General features: G+C 41.9%; 1 protein-coding gene across 1 annotated transcript in view; it reads right to left on the reverse strand.

The window, feature by feature from the left end:
* The window catches only part of DPYSL3 (dihydropyrimidinase like 3), a 149,908-nt gene extending 127,546 nt beyond the window's left edge, over positions 1 to 22,362 (reverse strand). Inside the window, exon 1 of the mRNA XM_003404830.3 lies at positions 21,790 to 22,362. Coding sequence (XP_003404878.3) covers positions 21,790 to 22,170 — 381 coding nt within the window. The 5' untranslated portion in view covers positions 22,171 to 22,362. The remainder of the gene's footprint in view (positions 1 to 21,789) is intronic.
* Between the last annotated feature and the right edge of the window lie 409 nt (positions 22,363 to 22,771).

Here is a 22,771-nt window from a genome sequence, read left to right on the forward strand (position 1 = left end):
TCATTAATATCACATGCAAGCAAAATTTTGCTGAAGATCATTCAAAAACGGCTGCAGCAGTATATCGACAGGGAACTGCCAGAAATTCAGGCCGGTTTCAGAAGAGGACATGAAACCAGTGATATCATTGCTGATGTCAGATGGATCCTGGCTGAAAGCAGCAAATACCATAAGGATGTTTACCTGTGTTTTATTGACTATGAAAAGGCATTCGACTGTGTGGATCATAACAAACTATGGATAACATTGTGAAGAATGGGAATTCCAGAACACTTAATTGTGCTCATAAGGAACCTTTACATAGATCAAGAGGTGGTTGTTCAGACAGAAAAAGGGGATACAGATTGGTTTAAAGTCAGGAAAGGTGTGTGTCAGGATTGTATTCTTTCACCCTACCTATTTAATCTGTACGCTGAGCAAATAATACGAGAAGCTGGACTATATGAAGAAGAACGGGGCATCAGGATTGGAGGAAGACTCATTAACAACCTGCATTATGCAGATGACACAACCTTGCTTGCTTAAAGTGAAGAGGACTTGAAGCACTTACTAATGAAGATCAAAGACCACAGCCTTCAGTATGGATTACACCTCAACATAAAGAAAACAAAAATCCTCACAACTGAACCAATGAGCAACATCGTGATAAACGGAGAAAAGATTGAAGTTGTCAAGGATTTCATTTTACTTGGATCCACAATCAACACCCATGGAAGCAGCAGTCAAGAAATCAAAAGACGCATTGCATTGAGCAAATCTGCTGCAAAGGGCCTCTTCAAAGTGTTGAAGACGAAAGATGTCACCCTGAAGACTAAGGTGCGCCTGACCCAAGCAATGGTATTTTCAATTACATCATATGCATGTGAAAGCTGTACAATGAATAAGGAAGACTAAAGAGGAGCTGACGCCTTTGAATTGTGGTGTTGGCAAAGAATACTGAATACACTATGGACTGCCAAAAGAATGAACAAATCTGTCTTGGAAGATGTGCAGCCAGGATGCTCCTTAGAGGCAAGGATGGCGAGGCTGCGTCTTACATACTTTGGACATGTTTTCAGGAGGGATCAGTCCCTGGATCAGGACATCATGTTTGGCAGAGTACAGGGTCAGCGGAAGAGAGGAAGACCCTCAACGAGGTGGATTGACACAGTGGCTGCAACAATGAGTTTAAGCATAACAACGATCTTAAGGATGGCGCATGACCGGGCAGTGTTTCTTTCTATTGTGCATAGGGTCGCAATGAGTCAGAACCGACTTGATGGCACTAACAACAACAACAACAATGGCTAATTGTCTTTTATTCTCCGCACAATCATATGATATGCTTATAATTATCATTCCTATTTTACAGATGAGGAAAATGAGGCCCAGAGAGGTTACATGCCCAAGGTTATAGAGCTAATAAAATGTTGAGGAGGGATGTGAACTCTGATGCCTTTACTCTGTGATATAAACCCTTAATTACCAGAACATGTAGTGGAAACTCAAATCATGTCCCCCTTCACTGTATATCCGGATAGGGAGCAGCAGTGTAAGGCTCCAGAGCATGGGATAGCTGTTCACACTGTCCTTGCTAACTCACTGAAGGGCATTTTATCTTGGCTACAGGGAGAATGGAAAGAGAAGCAGGGGGGTGCTTTATTTTGGGAAAGAGAGGAAGGAGAATGACAAGTCAAATAAACTGAGATTCCCACATCAGAGCAACCACAGATCCAATCTAAGACAGGCATTTCATCTCTCAACACCGTTCTGACAACCAGCTAATTAAATACTTCTGGGGAGAGGGTTCCTATCTTGACTCACAAGGGCAAGTGTTGAGTCCTGAAGCCTATTCTCTACGTAGAGCTTAATAAGGCAGGCTTCCCAGATGGTCTGATAATCCCTGAAGTACACACAATACCCAAGTCCCACCGGAAAACAGGCAAAGGCAGCAGGTTATATAGAAAGCTGGTTTAGCATAATAAGAATAATAACAGCTTACACTTATTGGGCACTTGCAATGAGTCTCAAGCAACTGAGACATTATTTCATTGAATCCTCTAAAAAAGCATAATGAGGTATACATTATCCCCATTTTACAGATATGGGACCAAGGGGAAGTGATTGTGCATGGTATGTGCCCACTGTTTCCTAGTTTCAAGCCCATCCTTCTATGCTCTATACTCAGTTTCTATTCTGCGATGCTGGGGCTGGAACTCTGCAAATTAGATTTCCCAGAATCCTTAACCAGCTAGTTTCCCATTAGACTCTGAAAATAGAAGGCAGAAAAATGGAGAATGGAGAGCTAAAGAAAGGGAAACAGAATTTCTTTCCTGTTTTCCCATTCTTGTCAGCATCACTCCTACAGATGAGGTTATCTCCAGCCTCCCAGTTTTGGCACGTCCACTCCCAGTTTTTGCACACCCTGTCCGGGATATCAGAGGACATTGTTGTTTCAGTGGTAGAATTCTCACCTTCCATGAAGTTCAATGCCTGGTCAATGCCTCTCACGCACAGCCACCGCCATCTGGCAGTGGAGGCTTACATGCTGTTATGATGCTGAACAGGTTTCAGCGAGGCTTCCCGACTAAGCTGAACGAGGCAGAAGAGCCTGATGATCTACTTCTGGAAATTAGCCAATGAAAACCCTATGGGTCCCAACAGTCTGATCCAATCCACAACCAATCATAGGGGTGGTGCAGGACCAGGCAGTGTTTTGTTCTCTTGTGCACAGGATCACCATAAGTCGGGGACAACTCGACAGCAGGTAACATCAAGAACATCCATTCTGGCAGCCTCACCTCTTCTCTTTTGTTTCCTGAGTCCTGGACTGGTTGCTGCGTCCTTTAGTTACTATTTCTAGATTAACCTCAATGTTGTCTTTTTGCTCTTTTAGCTTCCAGCAATCAATTCACTATATTAAATCCCCCCTGTCTGAAGTACCTAGTATGGTATCTGTTTTCATGACCAAATCTTGATTGGACGGAGATGTTAAATATCTTCCCAATGTCACACAGCTAGTAAGCACTATGACCGTTATTAAACCCAGGTTTTCCACAGAAGTTTAAACAAACAGCTTTCTCTGCCATGGGAAGTTAGACCCACAGCAGACAGTCAATACACATTTGTTAAAATGAACCAGTTTCTTAGTGCCCACATCATAGTTACATTTTTATTAGTAATAAAAACATATTTGTATATGCTTTAGGGTTTGCAAGAAATTTCATAGTCATTATTTCATTTGATTCAGAAAGGAAACATATCATAGTTAAGAGTATAACTTTTAAAGTAAGAGAGATCTCATTTTAATCTTGGTTCTGTTATATAACATCTGTGTGACCTTTGGCTAGTTACTGAACCTTGTTGAACTTTAGTTTTCTAATCTATGAAATATAGTTACTAGAACTACCTACCTCATAGGGCTGTTGTTACAACGTGATTAATATAAAACATAGAATATGCCAAGATCTGTGCAGTCTGAGAGTTTGCCTTACTTACAAAATAGCAAGTTAGCCTGTTATTATTTCACCAATGCTCGCAGAAAATACAAGACTCCTGGGTCAGAGACAAAGGACTTTATTATTCCAGGAAAAAGCATTAGCCAGAGTTTCATGCTGACTTCCGTTGATGGCCCATGCTTCCCAAATCTCACGGAGATGACCCAAACGGTTCATCTTCTATGCCTGCACATGCCGTGGGTTGCATTACAGGATAGGAATACTGAGTTTGGAGGGTTCACCATTCTTAGAAATCCTGGTGGCATAGTGGTTAAGAGCTACGGCTGCTAACCAAAAAGTCAGCAGTTTGAATCCCCCAGGCGCTCCTTGGAAACCCTATGGAGCAGTTCTACTCTGTCCTGTAGGGTCACTATGAGTTGGAATCAACTCAACAGCAGTGGTTTTGATTTGGCTTTTATAGTAAACTGAAGCAAGGCTACTCTTTGTCTGAGGAAGAACTTGCCTAATCTCTCAAGGCTGTTCACTACAAATACAACGCTGAGAAATGATCCAGGTAAAGAGCAATCTGGGCCTTGCATTCTTGGCATGACTGATACAAATGTGCGGGAGTACTGAAAGCCCATGGTGGCTTGCCTCTCCCAACACAATTTACCAAGCACTTGGAAATTACACAGTAAATGGTAGCTATCCTTACGAATCTTATAGAACCCAATCATAAAGAAATACGTTCCCCAGTGAAGAAACAGGCTCAGAGAAATAAAATGACTTGCTCAGTGGTAATACCCTTTGGGAAAGTGGTGGTTCTGGGTCCAGAAATCAGAAAGAATAGCCCTAAACCATCCTCTCCATCAAGATGCCTATATGTTAGGATAGATAATATATTCACCAACTCAGGACTGGCTACATAGTGTGTGGAGCTCAAACGTACACAATGAAAATGTGGGCCCTCAAGGATTTCCAGACAGTGGTAGCATAGCATTAAATCAAGTCTGTGGCCCAACTGTGTGACTGCACAGGTAGCATATCCATAAAGCTGGCCCTGCACCAGTTACTGACTTCACTTCCATGTTAAAACACTCAAAATGAGTAACAGTCAAAGCAGACAGCTAGAAGCTTTCTATACAAATGTCTAGAGCTTTTCAACTTTTAGAGCCAAACATGTCCTAGATATAATCTATTCCAATGAGTTCTGAACTGTGTTCCCCAGAGCCCAAGTTTTCCACTGAACTCCCACCAAGGGGTGGGAGTGGGGCACATAGGGGAAGTTTGGGGAAAACCTCTATCTGAGCAGCTTCGTTTTTACTGGGCTTATGCATAAGATTACTTTTGATTTTATTTCTTTTAAATGTGGAGATGCTTCTACTAAATCACAGATTTAGTTCAATTCACTGTTTTAAAAATGGAGAAAGCAAGGCCGGGAAAGGTGAAGGGGTTTGGATAAATTTATACAGTAGCATAACCATGTCTTGTCCTTGCTCTCCTGGCTCTCAGACAAATGCACTTTCCACATGCTGGGGGTGACTTCAGGTAAGCACAAGAGCTGTTATTTAATGGGATGCACTTCTAAAATGAAAGGAGCCCCGGTGGCACAGTGGTTAAGCACTCTGGTAACTAATGGAAAGGTCCATAGCTGGAATCCACCAGCTACCCCATGGGACAAAGATGTGGCAGTCTGCTTCCATAATGATTAAAGCCTTAGAAACCCTATGGGCCAGTTCTACCCTGTCCTATAGGGTCGCTATGAGTCGTAATCAACTTGACAGCAACCAATACTTCTAAAAACAGACAATACCCAGGGAGGGAAGGAGAATCGCTTTCTAGATAGTAAACACTTGTTATTTTTGGTGATGGGAAAGGCTGTACCAAATATGGGTTTAAGTCTATACAACTTGTCCAAGGTAAATGAAGACACTAAGAAGTACACAAGAAAAATGGACAACTTTGGTAAATTCTGTAACATATACAACTTTGCATCAACAGTAATAACAACCAAAAATATGAGTGTGTGGTTACACCGGTAGATATTTATGCATATAGGTATATGGGAAGGCACAGGCGAGTACATGCACATGCATGTATAGGTGTATATGTAGGCATATGTATATGCAAGTTTATGCGTGCTGCATATATATCCATATATATAATAAAGCACATAGGGGGCACAGTTACAGAGACTTCCTAGACATATCCAAGCAACTCTCAGGATTGGTTTACTGGGTTAAAAGACTTAGGACCATAGTCTTGTGGGACAACTTAGTCAATTGGCATAACATAATTCATAAAGATAATGTTCTACACCTTAGTTTGGTGAGTAGCATCTGGGAGTGTTAAAAGCTTGGGAGCAGGTATCTAAGATAAAACTATTGGTCTTTATTCATCCGGAGCAAAAGAGAATGAAGGAAACTCAAAGACTCAGAGAAGAAGCCAGTGCACAGGACTCATAGCCCAAATGAACCACAGCCTCTTCTCACCTGAGACCAGAAGAATTAGATGGTGGCCAGCTACCACTACCAACCAATTCTGACAGGGACAAAACAGAAGGTCCCAGAAAGAATGGGAGAAAAATGTAGAATATAAACTCAAATTCCTAAAAAAGGCCAGACCTACAGGACTGATAGAGACTAGAGGAACCCCCAAGACTATCTCCCTAATATACCTTTTGAACTTGGCATTGAAGCTACTCCTGGAGGTCACCTTTCAGCCAAATAATAGATTGGCTTATAAAATAAACAATATCATTCGTGAGCAATGTGTTTCATTAATCTAGCAACTATATGAGACCAAATAGTCAACATTTACCCACAAGCAAAGATGAGAAGGCAAGGAAGGGAAAGGAAACTAGATCAATGGAAACAGAACAGAAATAATGAGAATGCTGACACATTGTGAAAATTGTAACCAATGTCACAGAACAATTTGTACAAAATTTGTTAAATGGGAACCTAATTTGCTATGTAAACTTTCAATCAAAATACAATACATTAAAAAATATATATACATTACCAAGCCACCACCAGGAAGCCACGCATTTTGTATTGCCTGGCCAGACAGGTCAATGACCTCCTATCAGCTACTGCAACACAGGGTCTGAAGTCAGAAAAGCTTGGTATGACTCTCTGATCCACTGTTTAATGTACTCATTGATATTCATTCATCCACTATTTCATTCAAATATTTACTGAGGGTTCATTATATACCAGTCATTGTGCTAACAAAGATAAATTTTGAACACATTCTTGAACATACATTCAAAAATACGTACTTAGGGCCTACTGACTCAAGCGCTGTGTTAGGTGCAGTTATGGGTTGAATTGTGTCCCCTCAAAAAATGTGTGTCAACTTGGCTAGCCCATGATTCCCAGTATTGTGTGACTGTCCATCATTTTGTCATCTGATGTGATTTTCCTATGTGTTGTGAATCCTACCTCTATGATGTTAATGAGGTGGAATTAGCGGCAGTTACATTAACGAGGTAGGACTCAATCTACAAGATTAGGTTGTATCCTAAGCCAATCTCTTCTGAGATATAAAAGAGAGAAGCAAGCAGAAAGACAAGGGACCTCACACAACCAAGCAGAAAAACTGGGAGCATAGCACATCCTTTAGACCTGGGGTCCTTGCACTGAGAAGCTCCTTGACCAGGGGAGGACTAATGACAAGGACCTTCCTCCAGAGCCAAGAGAGAGAAAGCCTTCTCCTACAGCTGGCACCCTAAATTTGGAATTCTAGCCTACTAGACTGTGAGGGAATAAATTTCTCTTTGTTAAAGCCATCCACTTGTGGGATTTCTGTTATAGCCGCAATTGATAATGAAGATAGGTACTAAGGGTACTGCCCTCACGGGGCTCGCGGGCTAATGGGAAAGAAATAACTAAGCAAGTGTTTTAATGCAGAATGATAAATATCACACAGAGGTGCATTGAGAAGCACACAGGGGCACCTCATCCAGCTTTGAGGAATCAGGGAAGAGGCCAAGGTTATGCTCAAGATGAAGCTGAGACTCAAAGGAAAGGGAGTTAGACAAAATAGGAGTGAGAGTAGGCTAGTTACCTCATCTGTAAAATGGGAATAACAATATCTTCCCCTCTGGGTTTTCTTGAAGGTCCAGTGAGATATTTTCTTGAAGGGTCCAGCCTGGCACACAGAGGTGTCATTACTTGTTAGTTTCTTCCCTACCTTCTTAGCACAGGTGTGCTTAACAGGACGTACTATTTGTCTGTCTGTGGCTGATGACCTCATAGGGAGAAATCTTTGTCTCTGGCCTCATTAGCACCATCATCCAAGCAAGTAACCAGGCCCAAACGCTGGCCTTAGAAAGGAACCAGCACAACAGGCCACTTCACGGGACTATCGCCCTGCGGCAAGACTGCACCAAACACGATTTTCCTCCTGAAGTGATTGCCTCTCCCGTCACCTTCCCTCCACCCCCACTAAGTGATTTATGCCTCAGTGAGGGCTTTTTTCCCTTCAAGTCCCATCTGGCCTTCCTGCCTCAGCCTGCAGGGAGGGTGTAATCCTGTGTTTGCAGCTTTACAGGCGGTTTCCATGGAAATTATGACAATATTATAGCTATTGTGGAGCCACATCACTGCTGACTGAATAAGGAGCCAGGGCTTGAGAGGGGAAATTTGGAATTAAATATCAACAACGTAAGTCCTTGGAGACAATGAATAGGTTTTGTTGGTGGTGTTACTACCAACAATAACAAACTAATATTGTTCTTATGTGAACAATATGAAGAAGAGTTATTTCTCAAATCCTTTGCAGAGACCCTACACGATTTAGTGCTCACTGGTAATATACAGAAACAAAAGCAAAGTAAAATTAGACTATTAGAGGATTAAGGAGTATAACTTAATAACTGAATGCCCCTATCACACTGGATGATCCACCATTACATATGACTTGGCATGGTCTTTAACCGCTCTCTCACATCACCAAAACTTTGTGAGGAATTGGCAAATGGAAATTCTTATTTAGGGAACAGGAGCTGTCAGCATCCATTAATAGGTCCCAAATGTTGAGATGGTAAAAAAAAATAACCACAAAACAGTACCTCCGTTTAATGTTTCTAGCCAACATCGTTCCTTATTTTTGCTGTGGCCCATATTTTCTCTCATTTTTCTTCTATGAGAGGTTTTAGCTCTTTTTTTTTTTTTTTCAGTCAACTATGTTGTGAGGTTAATTTAAGAGCAGGACTCTCTTATTTCTAAGAGAAAATGTACTGCTTTTATTCTGTTAAGAAAAGCAATGCAAGGTCATTGTAGAAAATATGGCAAATACAGCTGAAGGAATGGATGAAAATACAAATTACACATTATCTCAATGTGCAGAAATATACCAGTGCTAAGATTTTGTTAAATCTCCATTTAATTTTTTAATTGTGGCTAAGCGCATGGGTCTGGAGAGTAGAGAGAATTCTGGCTTTGCTGGCTGTTTGAGCTGGGACATGTTATTTAACGTTCCTATACCTCAGTTTCCTTAACCAAGAATGGATAATACCTTTCCTCACACTGCTGAGGGACTAAGTAAACCAGGAACATTTCTTCATGCCATTATTTTTCTACAGCATCCATTTCAATTGTTCTATAATATTCTGTCATATGAACATGCCATAATTGATTTACAATATTGTTTTATCCTTTTTTCCTGTGTATTATTCAGGAGAGGAATTTAACTCAATTAATTTACAGTACATTTTTTTTTTATACTGGGCACAAGTGATTGATGGACATGGAGGAAGAGCAGTCAGGAACAAGCGGTGTGTCCTGTCCTTACGGAGCTAAGCTAGCGGAGCAGAGTAGAAAGAGTACTGGGTTGGAGAAGAGGCAATTTAAGTCTTAGCCCTTAGACTAACTGCGCAACTTGGGCAAGTGACCTAATCTCACTTTCCTCATCTGTAAAATGGGTACATTTATAGTATCTCCCTCCAAGGGTCTTTGTGAACAAGATTAAATGAATACACGAAAAGTGCTTAATATGGTGCCTGTTGATGTTGTGTGCCGTCCAACTCATAGCAGCCCCATGTGACAGGGTAGAATTGCACCACAGGGTTTTCTAGACTGAAATCTTTACGGGAGAAGATCACCAGGTCTTTCTCTCAGGGAGCTTTTCAGTTAGCAGCTGGGCACTTAACTGTTGCATCACCAGGGTTCTAATACAGTGCCTAGCCCAGCAACACTCTTTTTTTTTTTTTAATAATTTTTATTGAGCTTTAAGTGAACATTTACAAATCAAGTCAGTCTGTCACATATAAGCTTATATACACCTTACTCCATACTCCCACTTACTCTCCCCCTAATGAGTCAGCCCTTCCAGTCTCTCCTTTCCTGACAATTTTGGCAGTGTCTAACCCTCTCTACCCTCCTATCTCCCCTCCAGACAGGAGATGCCAAAACAGTCTCAAGTGTCCACCTGATACAAGTAGCTCACTCTTCATCAGCATCTCTCTCCAACCCATTGTCCAGTCCCTTCCATGTCTGATGAGTTGTCTTCGGGAATGGTTCCTGTCCTGGGCCAACAGAAGGCCCAGCAACACTCTTAATAGCCCAAAAGTGGAAACAACCCAAACGTCCATCCACTGATGAATGGACTGACAAACTGTGGTATATCCACACAATGGAATGTTATTCAGCAAAAAACAGGAATGATACATGTCAGGATACATGTTACAACATAGATGAACATTGAAAACCTGCTTATGAGAAAACAGCCAGTCACAAAAGGCCACATATTGTATGATTCCATTCAGATGAAATATCCAGAATAGGCAATTCCTTAGAGACAGAAAGCAGATGAGTAGTTGCCGTGGGCTCGGGGGTAGGGGAAATAGAGAGAGACTGATTAATAGGTACAGGGTTTCCTTTTGGGCTGATGGAAAAGTTCTAGATATAGATCATGGTGATGTTTGCACAATACTGTGAATGTACTTAATACCACTGAATTGTACAATTTTAAATGATTAAAATGGTAAGTTTTATGTGTATTTTATGACACTAAAAAAATAGCACCTAGCATATGATAAAATAAGCACGCAATAATTTTCATTTGTCATCCTTATTCCCCTCTAGAGGTCTCAGCTTCCCTATCTGTAAAGTGAAAGTGTGGCACAAGATGACTTTTGAAGGTGCTTCCGGCTCTGAGATTCTACAGTCTAGCTGGATGAATCTGCCTGTGGTGGAGAAACCCCCGCATGAATATCAGTTTCTTGAATGTTCCTTTCTTCTCCCATCTCTGTCCTAAGTAAACATTCCACTGGCCTTCTGAGCACTCGTTTTTGAAGCTGCCACAACTTCTTCAACACGATCCCTTCCAGTTCTTCGTAAGTCTCTGACTGCTGGTTACTCTGAAAAGGCTCATGGGGGACACTCAGTATCTGTTGAATTCATGAATGAATGAAAGAGTAAATGAATGAGAGCGTGAATTAATAAAGTCATTGACTCTTTGATGCCTCACCTGGATCTAGCGCTGACTGAATTCCTGACCCCTAAGTCAGGATTCCTAAACAGTGCACACATATCTTCCAAAAAGATAACAAGCTCACCTATCCCAAGGATGCCCTTTCCCAGCAAATTCGTAATCTCATTTTTATTGGACAGACCACTATTTCAGCTCCCAAACCTCTAAATTTTTAATCTGTTGACCATGTGTGAAGAGTGGGTGGGCCTACCATTCTTGACTTGATGCCACATTTTTTGGCTTTCTCTAAGAGAACTTCTTTTCCACCTTTGCCTCTTCTATTTGCAGCATCAAGCTATTTGCTGCCTTCTCATAGCTCCTTTTTCTAGCACTCCAACAAAGCTTTATTTTAAGCTTGACCTCCTTCTTCTTAATGACCCAAACTTCTCCTATTTGTTTCCTTCCCACTGTCATTTCCAGGTTAACCGCCCCCTTTCTCCTGTCTTTGTCTTCACTGAGAACACTTGTATCTACTTCATAAATCTGCATTCTTTAAAACCTGTAGCATTGTTCTCACCTTCATTGTCAGATATGCATTTATTTTTATTTCCTCTTCTGATTTCAGACATCCTGAAAGGGGAACTAGTGTTTCTGAGCCTTTTAGATTGTTTTGCTTAGCTACCATATCTACTTCCAAATTTCTGAATCATACTGAATAGTTGCTAAAACTCACCCTACTACTCCAACACACACACACACACACACACACACACCTGTGCCTCTTTTCTTGTATTCTAGACCAGGGGTTGGTAAACCATGGTCCATGGGCCAAATCCAGCATCACACTGCATATTTTTGTAAATAAATTTTTATTGTCATACAAGCATACCTATTCATTTATATATTGTCTGTGGCTGCCTGTGCTATACAAAAATGAGTAGTTGGCACAGACACTTTGTAGCCCACAAAGTCTTAACTGTTTACTATCCGACACTTTACAGAAAAGGTTTATAAACTCCTGTTCTAGACAATTGAGGGGCATCCCATCCTTTCTGTGCTAACTCTTAGCTAACAGTATACATTGCCAGCCCCACGGCCCTCATTTCAAACCCCCTCCCCATTTCAAACTCCTTGCTCCCCCCACTATAACCTCACTAAAAAGTTCCCTTAGTGTGCAACTGGTTGGCTTCCAGACTCTCCTTAGGTGCTGTGTAGGAAAAAGCTATCTCTTTGGAAAGATTTTTCCTCCCTACCTATTTTATAACATATAATTGGTCACCAACTGTATTTTTTCCCCTCATTCAGCATCCATTTATCACACAACTTTCCATTTCATTGGTTTTATTTACTTCCATGTGGCAGGATACGGGAATATTAGCTAGAGGAAAACAGTCCCTCCCTAGCCCTCTCCCAATCCAAGGCAAACATTATATAACTTTTCTCTTTGTATATAATGGAGCTTACTGAAAATAAGCAACTGGTTCTTCCCCCAACAAAGACAGTCTGTCTAGAATACTGGTGTATGGACTCCAAGGTCATGTAGACCTGGGTTTGAGCCCTATTTCTGTTGACATCCTTTGAATACTATCTGTCCTTAGCAGGTGCCTTTACCTCAGGTCAATCTACCAGCAAGCACAGTAGCCAATAAAAATTATCATTAGGCACTTGGAGCACATCATGACAACTGTCTAAGTCCCTATCCACTTTTTCCTTCCCTTGCTCTACTTCCTGGCTTCTTTCCAGGCTTCTGATTTTTCCTGCTTCAGCTACTGTGTTCACCCTTTGGTGACTCATTCTGTTGCCATCCCGACTCTGTGTACCCAGTGCTCTCTCTCTCCAGAAATCTCTACTAGCTGACTTTTTATTCTAGATAAGCCTCTTAGCTAAGACAGGTCCAAGTTCTGGAACCCACTCAGCACTGACACTTAGCTGGCACTCACACAAGGGAAGAACAACCTAATGGTAGATAGAAAGCACTTGGACATCCCTTAGGCTTACATTCTGACTCTGTCAGTTTCTAGTTGTACAACCATAGATAAGTCAATAACCTCTCTCAAACTCAGTTTCTCTTCTAGACTATGTGGGAATTAATATCTATTTTGCAGAGTTGCTGTAAGGACTGGAGCCAGCAATGTCTTGGATAAATGAATACTCCATAAATGGAGCTTTTCATTAGAACACATCTCTTGTACTTCACATTTGTGCTCCTAAACTCAGAAAAAAGGAAACTGCCAAGAGATTATTGCTGGAGATACTTTGGTAGAGAAAAATTCCATCCCAACTTGTGGTAGGTCTCCTTTTACAGCTTTAACTTTTTTTTTTTTATGTTTTTATCCCCCACTAAGATTTAAAATTCTTCCTATTCTCATAATTTTTCACTTTGTCCCACTTGCCTGGCTTTTGTAGTTCTTTCATCTCATCTGCTGTTGAGAAATGTGGCCCTTGTAATGTTGCCTCTGTTTCCCTGACCACCCTGTCCCAGGCTGCACTCCTCTTTCTTATAGAATTTGTACAAAATGTTCACCTGGCTGTCCACCCTGAAGCCCTGCACCTGAAGCTCCAAGTAGGAAGCATCCATGCTCAGGGTTCTGGCAGCAGGAAAATGATCACGCTGCAGGCATTTCTTGGAATTCTTCATTGGAAATAAAAATAAATATGCCTGAAGATTTATCTAGAAAGGAGGTCAGTGTTGTGTATACTAGCAAAAAGAGAAAGTAGAATGACCATATAATCCCGTAATTCCACATCTACGTATATACCCAGAAGGCTTGAAAGCAGGGACTCAGATATCTGTACAACAATGTTCACTGCAGCATTATTCACAAGAGCCAAAAGGTGGAAACAACTTAAATAGCCATCAACAGAAGAATGCAAAACAAATATGATACATACAATGGAATATTACTCCCTGTAAAGGGCAATGAAGTCCTGATACGTGCTACGACATGGATGAAACTTAAAAACATTATGCTGAGAGAAATCAGCCACAAAGGGACAAATATTAGACGATCCCATTTATATATCTAGAAACTATAAAGATCAAAGCTTATTAGTGGTTACCAAGGATGGGTGAGAGGAAGGGGGGAAAGGGGAATCACTGTCAACGGAACACTGAGCTTCTGTTGAAGGTGACAGAAAAATTTGGGAACCGATAATGACGATGGTTGAATAACACGATGAACGTAATTAATGTCACTGAATTGTACATGTAAAAAATGTGGAAATGGCAAATACATTCTTACATATATATTTACAATAGTTTTTTTAATGTTTAAAAAAGAAAATAAAAACTCAAAACAAAACCACAAATGTCCAATAAAAGGAATTAGTAATTAAATATATGGTACATTATGATAAAGTACTTGTGCAGTTATAGTAAATTACACTTTGAAAAATACTGCTCTGTAAAGATGTCAACCCCTCTAGCCGCTCCACCAGAGAAGATGTGGCAGTCTGTTTCCATAAAGATTTACAGCCTTGGAAATCCTATGGGGCAGTTCTACGCTGTTCTGCAGGGTCACTATGAGCCAGAACTGACTGAACGTCACACAACAACAACAACAAAGATGTCACAATAACTTAAGTTTAAAAAAAAGTTTTTTGAAACAAAAATACTGCACCTTCCTGCTTTTATTTTGAAAAACATATACATGTGTCACACACACAAGAAAACACACAGTTTTTTCTGTTTTTCTACTATTTATCTGATTGGTTCATTTTTGTTTCTCTAACATCTGTTTTTGATTATGTACTTCCATTAAAAAAAAAAAAAACAAAGAAAGAAACCTGTTGCCATCAAGTTGATTCCAACCCATAGCGACCCTATAGGACAGAGTAGAACTGACCCGTAGAGTTTCTAAGGCGTGACTAGCCGATTCAAACTGCTAACCTTTTGGTTAGCAGCTGAGCTCTTACCCACCGTGCCACCAGGGCTCCAATAGCTGCTGTTTAATAAATGTTGGTTAAAAACAAAGTGAAAAGAAATTAGTGCATAAAGGAATATTTAGGAATGACTCATTAAATTTCTAGTGCCCCTTGTTAGCTGCATCCCACTTGTCCAACCCCCATATATGCTTAAAAGGAGAATACCCAGAAGCACTACCAGCCCCTGCAATGTAGCCTCATCACAAGCCTTCAACAGTTTTGAACTTTTCTCTTAGAAACTAGTCTGTTAAAGAGCATATATCACTGAACAGCTCAGAGAGAGAGGAAGCTCATTAATGACTATAACATTTAGAGCCACTGACTGTTATAGCTATGGTCTTGAGGTCACAGATTTCTAAGCATTCATCCAAAAGAGTGGCCAAGATAAATCACTGGGTGCAGGAAAAAAATAGCAGGACCTTTTTTTTTTTATGTTTGCATAGGGTCACTATGAGTTGGAATCGACTCGACATCAGTGGGTTTGGTTTGTTTTATATTTGTATTTATTAAAAGATCTCTTTTTTATTTATATTTTTAGCCATAAGAGAGTAATACAGTATCTATATGTAATTTACATATATAAACATGCGTACGTACATATGTGTACGCACGTATGTGTATATATATGTGTGTATATCCAAAACCAGTCGCTGTTGAGTTGATTCCAACTCATGGCAACCCCACGTTTGTTCGAGTAGAATTGTGCTCCACAGGTTTTTCAATGCCTGATTTTTTGGAAATAGCTCTCCAGGCCTTTCTTCAGAGGTACCTCTGCGTGGACTTGAACCTTCAACTTTTCAGTTAGCAGCTGAGCGTGTTAATGGTTTGCACCACCCAGGACGTTCAAAATAATTTTGGATAGAGGTTCACAATGAAAAAAGTGTATAAATCACTGCCACAGTGACCATCTTGTCCAGTCCCTTCATTTTGGAAATGGAGAAACTAAAGCTCAAAAAGAGGGAAGGTGGCCTGCCCAAGTTGTACAGCTGATAAATGGGTGGGTCTCAGAGTTGAGACTGCTAATGCTTTATCCAATTATTCTCCCTGCCTCATCTCATTGTTCTTGATAGAGTGGAACTGTTGTTTTTTTTGAATGCCATGTGAGTCCATGTGAAGAGTTCAGATAAATTATAACACTACATTTTCCTACAAGCTAAAAACACAAAAAAAAGTCTTTACATGGTGAAATGGACCTTCTGTCTCCTCCAGAAAATGGAAGGCTTTACATCCAGTCACATTTTGCATTCTCCTCAGCCAGATTTCCAGTTCCTAGTAAGCATTACCCACTGTCTCACAGGAAGAGTATTTGCAGGGATAATGCACAGGGAAATTAATCACAAAGAGAATCAGCTATAGGGATCTCTGACAGAAAAGCATCGCAGACAGTGCTACGGCCATCCTAAACACTACTTAGAAGAAAAAAAAAAATACCCTTACAAGAGCCGTCAGCAAAACCTTGTCTCCAGGGACCATTACTTTGAGGGAACTCTGCCAATCGCAGCATTACTTAGAAGGCACAATTTTTATGTTCCCCAAATGCCCACTGTCAAATTAAACCAAAGTTCTGAAAGGTTTCAAACACTGGAAAGTTTGGATAAGGAAATATACTCCCAAATTTGAGTGTGGCCTGAGGGCCACATAACCAGGAGTCTTTTTTCCTGGTCCGGGTGCAAGCTTTAATTTGTCAGGGAGGCCTTGTAAAATTCATTTACACTAACGAGTTTCAATGCTGATAACCAGTGAGGCCTTTATAAACCTAAAATTCTATTTCCAGCTGTCTTCCATTGTAGGGAGGAGAACTTCAGTTTCCCTGAATCATTTTAAAAACTTTAGCCCAGGACAAAGAAGGCAAAGGATAAATGGTAAAGAGGTAAGAGCCACATCTCATTTGTTTCAAAGTGTCTCCCAATATACCCAGAATCCCTGCTGACTTCACATCTTGCACAAAAGTGGCCCAGGTGGGAAATAGCCAGAGGCTCCTGATAGGGGGTTGTCAATAGACCCATGTGATCATACTGTGGTTACTTTGTTTATGCCGAATGACAAAGTCTTTGCAGTATCGTTTGCTCTTGGTTGACTATATATCATAATTCTCTTCCTTCCAGTAATTTGTTCACTGCTAGGAAAATTCTGTGTGCATAGAAAGCCATGGTGAGAAATACTTTTTTACTCAGAATTGCTTTTCTATACACTTAGTGTCAACAATTGTAAACAAAAAGTTGTGTGAACCAACTATGGAGAGTTGTGGTACTGGTGGCACAGTGGTTAAAGCACTCGGTTGCCAAGCAAAAAGTCAGAGGTTCAAACCCACCAGCCCCTCCATGAGAGAAAGATAAAAGATTTACAGCCTTGGAACCCTATGGGGCAGTTCTACTCAGTCCTACAGGGTCGCTATGAGCAGGAATGGCTATGAGTCAGAATCAACTCGACGGCAGCGGGTTGGGTTTTGGTTTTATCGTGAGAAAAATCTAAATACATAATTTAACCATAATGTCAACTCCCAGTGATGCCTCAAACCTGGAAGTTGGCATTCAGAGTGTAACTCAAAGACATTTTTATATTTTTATTCTGCCACACTTTTGTTATTTACACCCCTTCATAATCTATTCATTTATTAACTAAACTGATTTCCTTAAGGTAGGAGTCAATATTTAGATTTTGACTCAATGGCAATGGGTTAGAGACAATGCATATTTTGGTTTGGTCAAAACATTAAAACATATATATATATATATATATAATCTTTTGATTAACTTTACAATCAATCACCTTGGAAGACTAAGGATTTTGCAGCAACTGATCTCAAAGGTTGAGCAACTAATCTCAAGGGGTCCTGAAGAATAGGCTGGCAGCAGGATGGGGAAGGTTCCTGGAGGTGTGGCGGGAGGGTCTGCCCTTGCCTTGCATCACATTAACATTATCAGGAGCAGACATAAGGGTCAAGCTCTTGAATGAAAAAAGCAGCACCCTTGCAGTCTGGAAAGAGCCTGGTCTCTGGCATCAGAAAAATTAAGAGTTTGAATTCTGACTCCCCACTTATTATTTATTTGATTTGAGGCAAAACACTGAAAATCACTGGGCCTCAATTTTCTCACCTGTAATATCATTTTATGTGAGGAACAAAAAGAGAGAGAGAAAAGTACATATACATACATATTTGTTTTATGTTAGGAACATTCAAAGTGCTCAAAAAGCAGAACTTATCAAATCCGCAGATGGTCCTAACTGGGGATGTGGGTGCAATATCACAGAATTGAGGTTCAAAATTATCTTGATATGATAGAAAGATGAGCTAAGATGATGGTGAATATTACAGTGGGACAAAAATAAAATCCTGTGGCAATTGTTTTTTTCTTTTGGTTTTAAATTCAGTTCTATAGGCACCAAAAGGGTGTGTCCTGGCTTAACAGGAGTTTATGTGAAAAAGGTTCCAAAGGCTTGAATGACAGGGTGTTTACTATGGAGACAACAGTAGGACACAGATACTGAATTATTAATTGTACTCTTGTACTATAAAAGGATACGCTGTATCTAAATTAAGGAAAGTCTAATGTACTTTGCCATGGGCATATCCCATCTGCAACACTATGTTCAATTCTAGGCATTGTATTTTAGGAAGAATATTTATAAAATATAGTATAATCTGAAAAGGAAATAAGAATGGTGAAGGACTGTACGCGGGCTGAAGAAGCTAGGCACAGTAAGACTGAAAAAAGAGAATTTTAGGGAGAAGGCGCTAATTACCCTTAAACATATAGAAGGCAATTAAATTGAAGAGTTTCAAGTACTTAATGTGCAAGGCAGTTACTACTGCAGTATCCTCATTTTGCAGATGAGGAAACTAAGACACGAAGAAGCTAAGTCGCAGGTTATCGTGTGCCAGCTAAGTCACAGGCTGTTGCTGTGTGCCGTCAAGTCGATTCCAATTCACAGCAACCCTATATGACAAAGTAGAACTGCCTCATAGGGTTTCCTAGGCTGTAATCTTTTCAAAAGGTGCCCTGGTGGCACAGTGGTTAATTGCTCGGCTGCTAACTGAAAGGTCAGCAGTTGGAACCCACGAGCCACTCTGCCAGAGAATGATGTGGCACTCTACTTCCACAAAGATTACAGCCTCGGAAACCCTGTGGGGCAGTTCTACTCCGTCCTGTAGGGTCGCTCTCAGTCAGAATCGACTCATCTGCAATAGGTTTGGTTTTGGGGGGGGTTTTGGGTTGTTTTTGGTTTTTGTTTCATCTTTACAAGAACAGAACGCCAGGTCTATTCTCTCATGGAACAGCCAATGGGTTCGAATCTCTAACTTTCAGTTAGCAGCCAAACCATAACCATTATGCCACCAGGGCTCCTTAAGTCACAGGCTATGCTTACATAGCTAGTAAAGGTTGGACCAGGTTTCATCCAAGTAGTCTGTCCCCAGATCTGGGAGAGCTATTAGAATTATTTGCCAAATATTTCTAGTCTCTGTGTCACAGGATCAGGGTAGATTGCACTCCCCCAATTCCTTCTTCGGCTTTAGCCAATGAAATGTGAGCATAAGTCATGTTTGGCACTTCAGTGTAGGAGTTGAAAAGTCGGCATACAACTTGCCACGTGGTCTTCCTATCATGGATGTGTAGAAGTGGAGATTCCACTAACCTATGTCTGAGTAACAGTGATGAACAGAGCTTCCCTGCTGATGCATGCTAGATAAGTAGCACGAGTGAGAAATAAATCATTATTGTCTGATTGAGCCACTGAGATTTGGGGGTTGTTTGTTACTGAGGCATTACCCAAGCTTTTCTGACAGCTACAAGAGCCCACATGCTTAAAATCCCTAAAATGTGCTCAGAATAAGGAACCACATTCATTCTTATATCTGCAGAGGTCTGAATTAAGAATAACATATAGAAATTACAGGTAGGCTGATTTAGACTTAATTATTTTTTTTTAAGTTTTGTTTTTTTTTTTAAACAAAGTTGACCAAAAGTTGCTTCATGAGGTAGTGAGCTCCCTGAAAATGGCAGTATTTAAGCAGAAGCTAGATGACCACTTTGTATTTACATATCAAAATAGGTGGCTTCATTAAAGAGGTTTAATGTATCAAACATTTATCGAGCACCTAGAAGGTGCAAGGCATTCCAGCCAAAGATAAACCCAGACACACAATCCCTATACTCAAGGAACTAACCATCAAGTATAGAGCTAGATAACCTCTGTGGTCTCTTCTTGCAGCATGATTCAACCAAATTAGAGGTAATAACACAGCCCGGACTAAGCCGACAGCAAGCCGAACTTACAAATAACCATGTAGCACTGGAAATCCTGCTGATGCTTCAGTTGTATTATTATTTTTCAATTAGGAGCCAAAAGTATCGGGTTTGCAAAAGGGAGGAAAAAGGAGAATTGCTGGGTTGAAAGGAGAAACATATTTCTTTTCTCTAGTTACCATTCCTAAATCTTGCAAAGTAGGCATATTATCTGACTTACATCAGGGGTGTTCCAGCAGAGGGAATAGCACTGACTCACAGCAATTGTTACTGACCTTTTCCATCACTTCTCCTACCCCTTAGAGTCAGGAAGGGAACATTTCAATACTGAACAAGTCAGGCCTGAAGAGAGACAATAATCCTTGCATAGGGCCATTCTTCAGTTTAGAAATCAACCTATCCTCTTCCAAATATTAGAAGTCCCTAAAAGGGCATGTGAGCAGGGCCTAGAGGGATCTTATATCCAAAGGATAATGTGAAAATTGCAAACTAAATGAGTGATTGCAATGAACACTGACAATGTTTCCCAAATGGCTCCTTTAAACAGCCCCTGCCCCAGTAGGTGCTTACCCTGGTGGTCTCAATAGTTAAGTGTTTGTTTTCTAAACCGTCAAAAATAAAACAGTGGAGAGAGGTGTTGTCCTTTCACTGGTTCACTGAAATTTAATGGAAAAACAACTAAAATCTGGATAACCATTAACTGTAATTGCTCTGAGGCAGACATTTCCATTTCAGGTTATTATTCATAACAGTACTAGTGCAGAATAATATATGCAGATGGATTTCACAGCCATTCCCTAGACAAGGGTGGCGGCCTCTGACTACTATTGTTCCCGAACTCAAAAGCATCAGTTTGAACTTTGAGTCCTCCAGCCCTGCCTCAGGCCCTGAATTTTCCGAACTACCTCTTTGATTCTTCACAAAATAAATCAGGACAAGCTGGATTTCAATGTCTTCCCTTCAGTCAGTTGAGTGGGGCATGAGTTTCTCTAAAATACACAGACAGAAGGACCTGCCTTTGGCACATGTCAGAGAAGCAGAGAGGAATTTGGAGTTCGTGCAAGTTTAATGTGAGCCCTTAATACTCTAGTCTATTTTCAAAACTACAGATATTCTTCCAGAGGCAGCTAGATCCCGGTTGTATGCCAAGCTCTGTACACAAATACACCCTTTTCTAACAGATGTGAAACGTGCAAAGACAGAAGTGAGGCCTAGAGATTAGAATGTTTAGTCTAGTGGCTCCACACCCAAAAGTTTCAAGGACAGGGCTGATGTTCGAAGAGTAAGGGGAGACTGCTCATCCTGTACTTTCAGCCGGCACTATGAAGACGGCCCAGTTTTCCCAGGATCAGTAGGTCCTCTGCCCTGGTGACCCGGGTAGAGATTTAATCTAGGGCCAGAAGGGGGCCAAGGCAATTGTGCTGCAGGCTACTCAGCGGGAAAGAAGGGCTGGAAATCACTGAGCCTTCCCAGGCTGGCCGGCCTGACACACCCACCCAGAACGGATGGCCCGAGGGTGCGGTAGGGAGGCAGGGGGAGACGCACCCGGCGCCTGTCTAGTGCACCCTTGCCCCGTGCGCGCGAAGATGCTGCAATTGGGAACATTCGCGAATCCAAGGTCCGGGCTAGGAGGTCACGCTACGCTCAGCGGAGGATGCTTTTTTTCTCCAACTACTCCCCTACCCCGGTGCAAAGTGAGCGGGAGAAAGTTGTGTCCGGCCCATGGCGCCCAGAGCTGGAGAAGGGAGCTATGGCAGGCGGAGAAGAGACCCGGGCCCTCTTACCTTGTCCTTTGGGCCGAGGTTCTGCAACACCTCCTTGCCTGTGGCACTCCGTATCTCCACCCCAGCGGGCGCAGGCGACACGGATGCTGGATCCCTGCTCTCCTCCCGGCCTTGGCCCCTGCGCGGCGTGTCCACTTCGGCTCCGGCTTGGGCCCCGGTGCTGCGGACGCTGCCCTGGCTGCTCCGGGGAGTCTTCGCGCCCCGCTGCCCCACGCTCAGGGCATCGAAATCCAGCGTCTTACTCTCGAAGGCGCCCTCCACGTTGCAGAACATGCCGCCGTACTTCTGCCGCGGGATCTGGTCCGTGGTGCCCGGCCTGGCCAGGTACACGGGCAGGTCGTCTTCATGGGAGCTGTCCCAGCCCCTTCGGCCCGAAGCCATGGTTGAAGCGCCGCAGCGGCCCGCGGGTTTTCTTCCCCAGAGGCGGAAAGGGCAGCCGCCGGCAGCGTGCGCCGAGCCACAGTGACTGGGGCGGGAGGAGGCGCCTGAGCCTTCGCGCCAGAGGCGGCAGTGCTGCTCCGATTCCTGCCTCTGTCCCCAACGAGCCAGCGAGCGCGCAGCGTAGGGGCCCGGGGCAGCGGCGCGCTCCGCTCGGAAGACCTCTTGCCGGCCGAGAGGAAACCGCCCAGCCACCCCTCCTCCCTCACCTCCAACCCCAACGTGGCCTCACATGCTTACGCATAGTTGTTGCTCATCACAAATACAATTTCTAAACTTGGAGCGCGCACACACACACTTCCTGCTAACGCAGGAACCCCTGGACTTGCTGCATATACTTAAACATAATTCAGGTGTCTCAGAAATATTTCCGCCTCAAAACTTGATTCACATATCCACACAAATCCTGCTTCACCCACACTAACTCCGGAGTTTACCTCACAAACACAAATCTGTTGACCCACATGTATTAATCCCAAAGCCAAGTCCAATTAATACAAATAAGTTCAGAGGTACTAGACTTGGTTTATTCATAACTCTAGAC

The sequence above is a fragment of the Loxodonta africana genome, chromosome 2, assembly GCF_030014295.1.
Source record: "Loxodonta africana isolate mLoxAfr1 chromosome 2, mLoxAfr1.hap2, whole genome shotgun sequence".
Taxonomy (NCBI): Eukaryota; Metazoa; Chordata; class Mammalia; order Proboscidea; family Elephantidae; genus Loxodonta; species Loxodonta africana.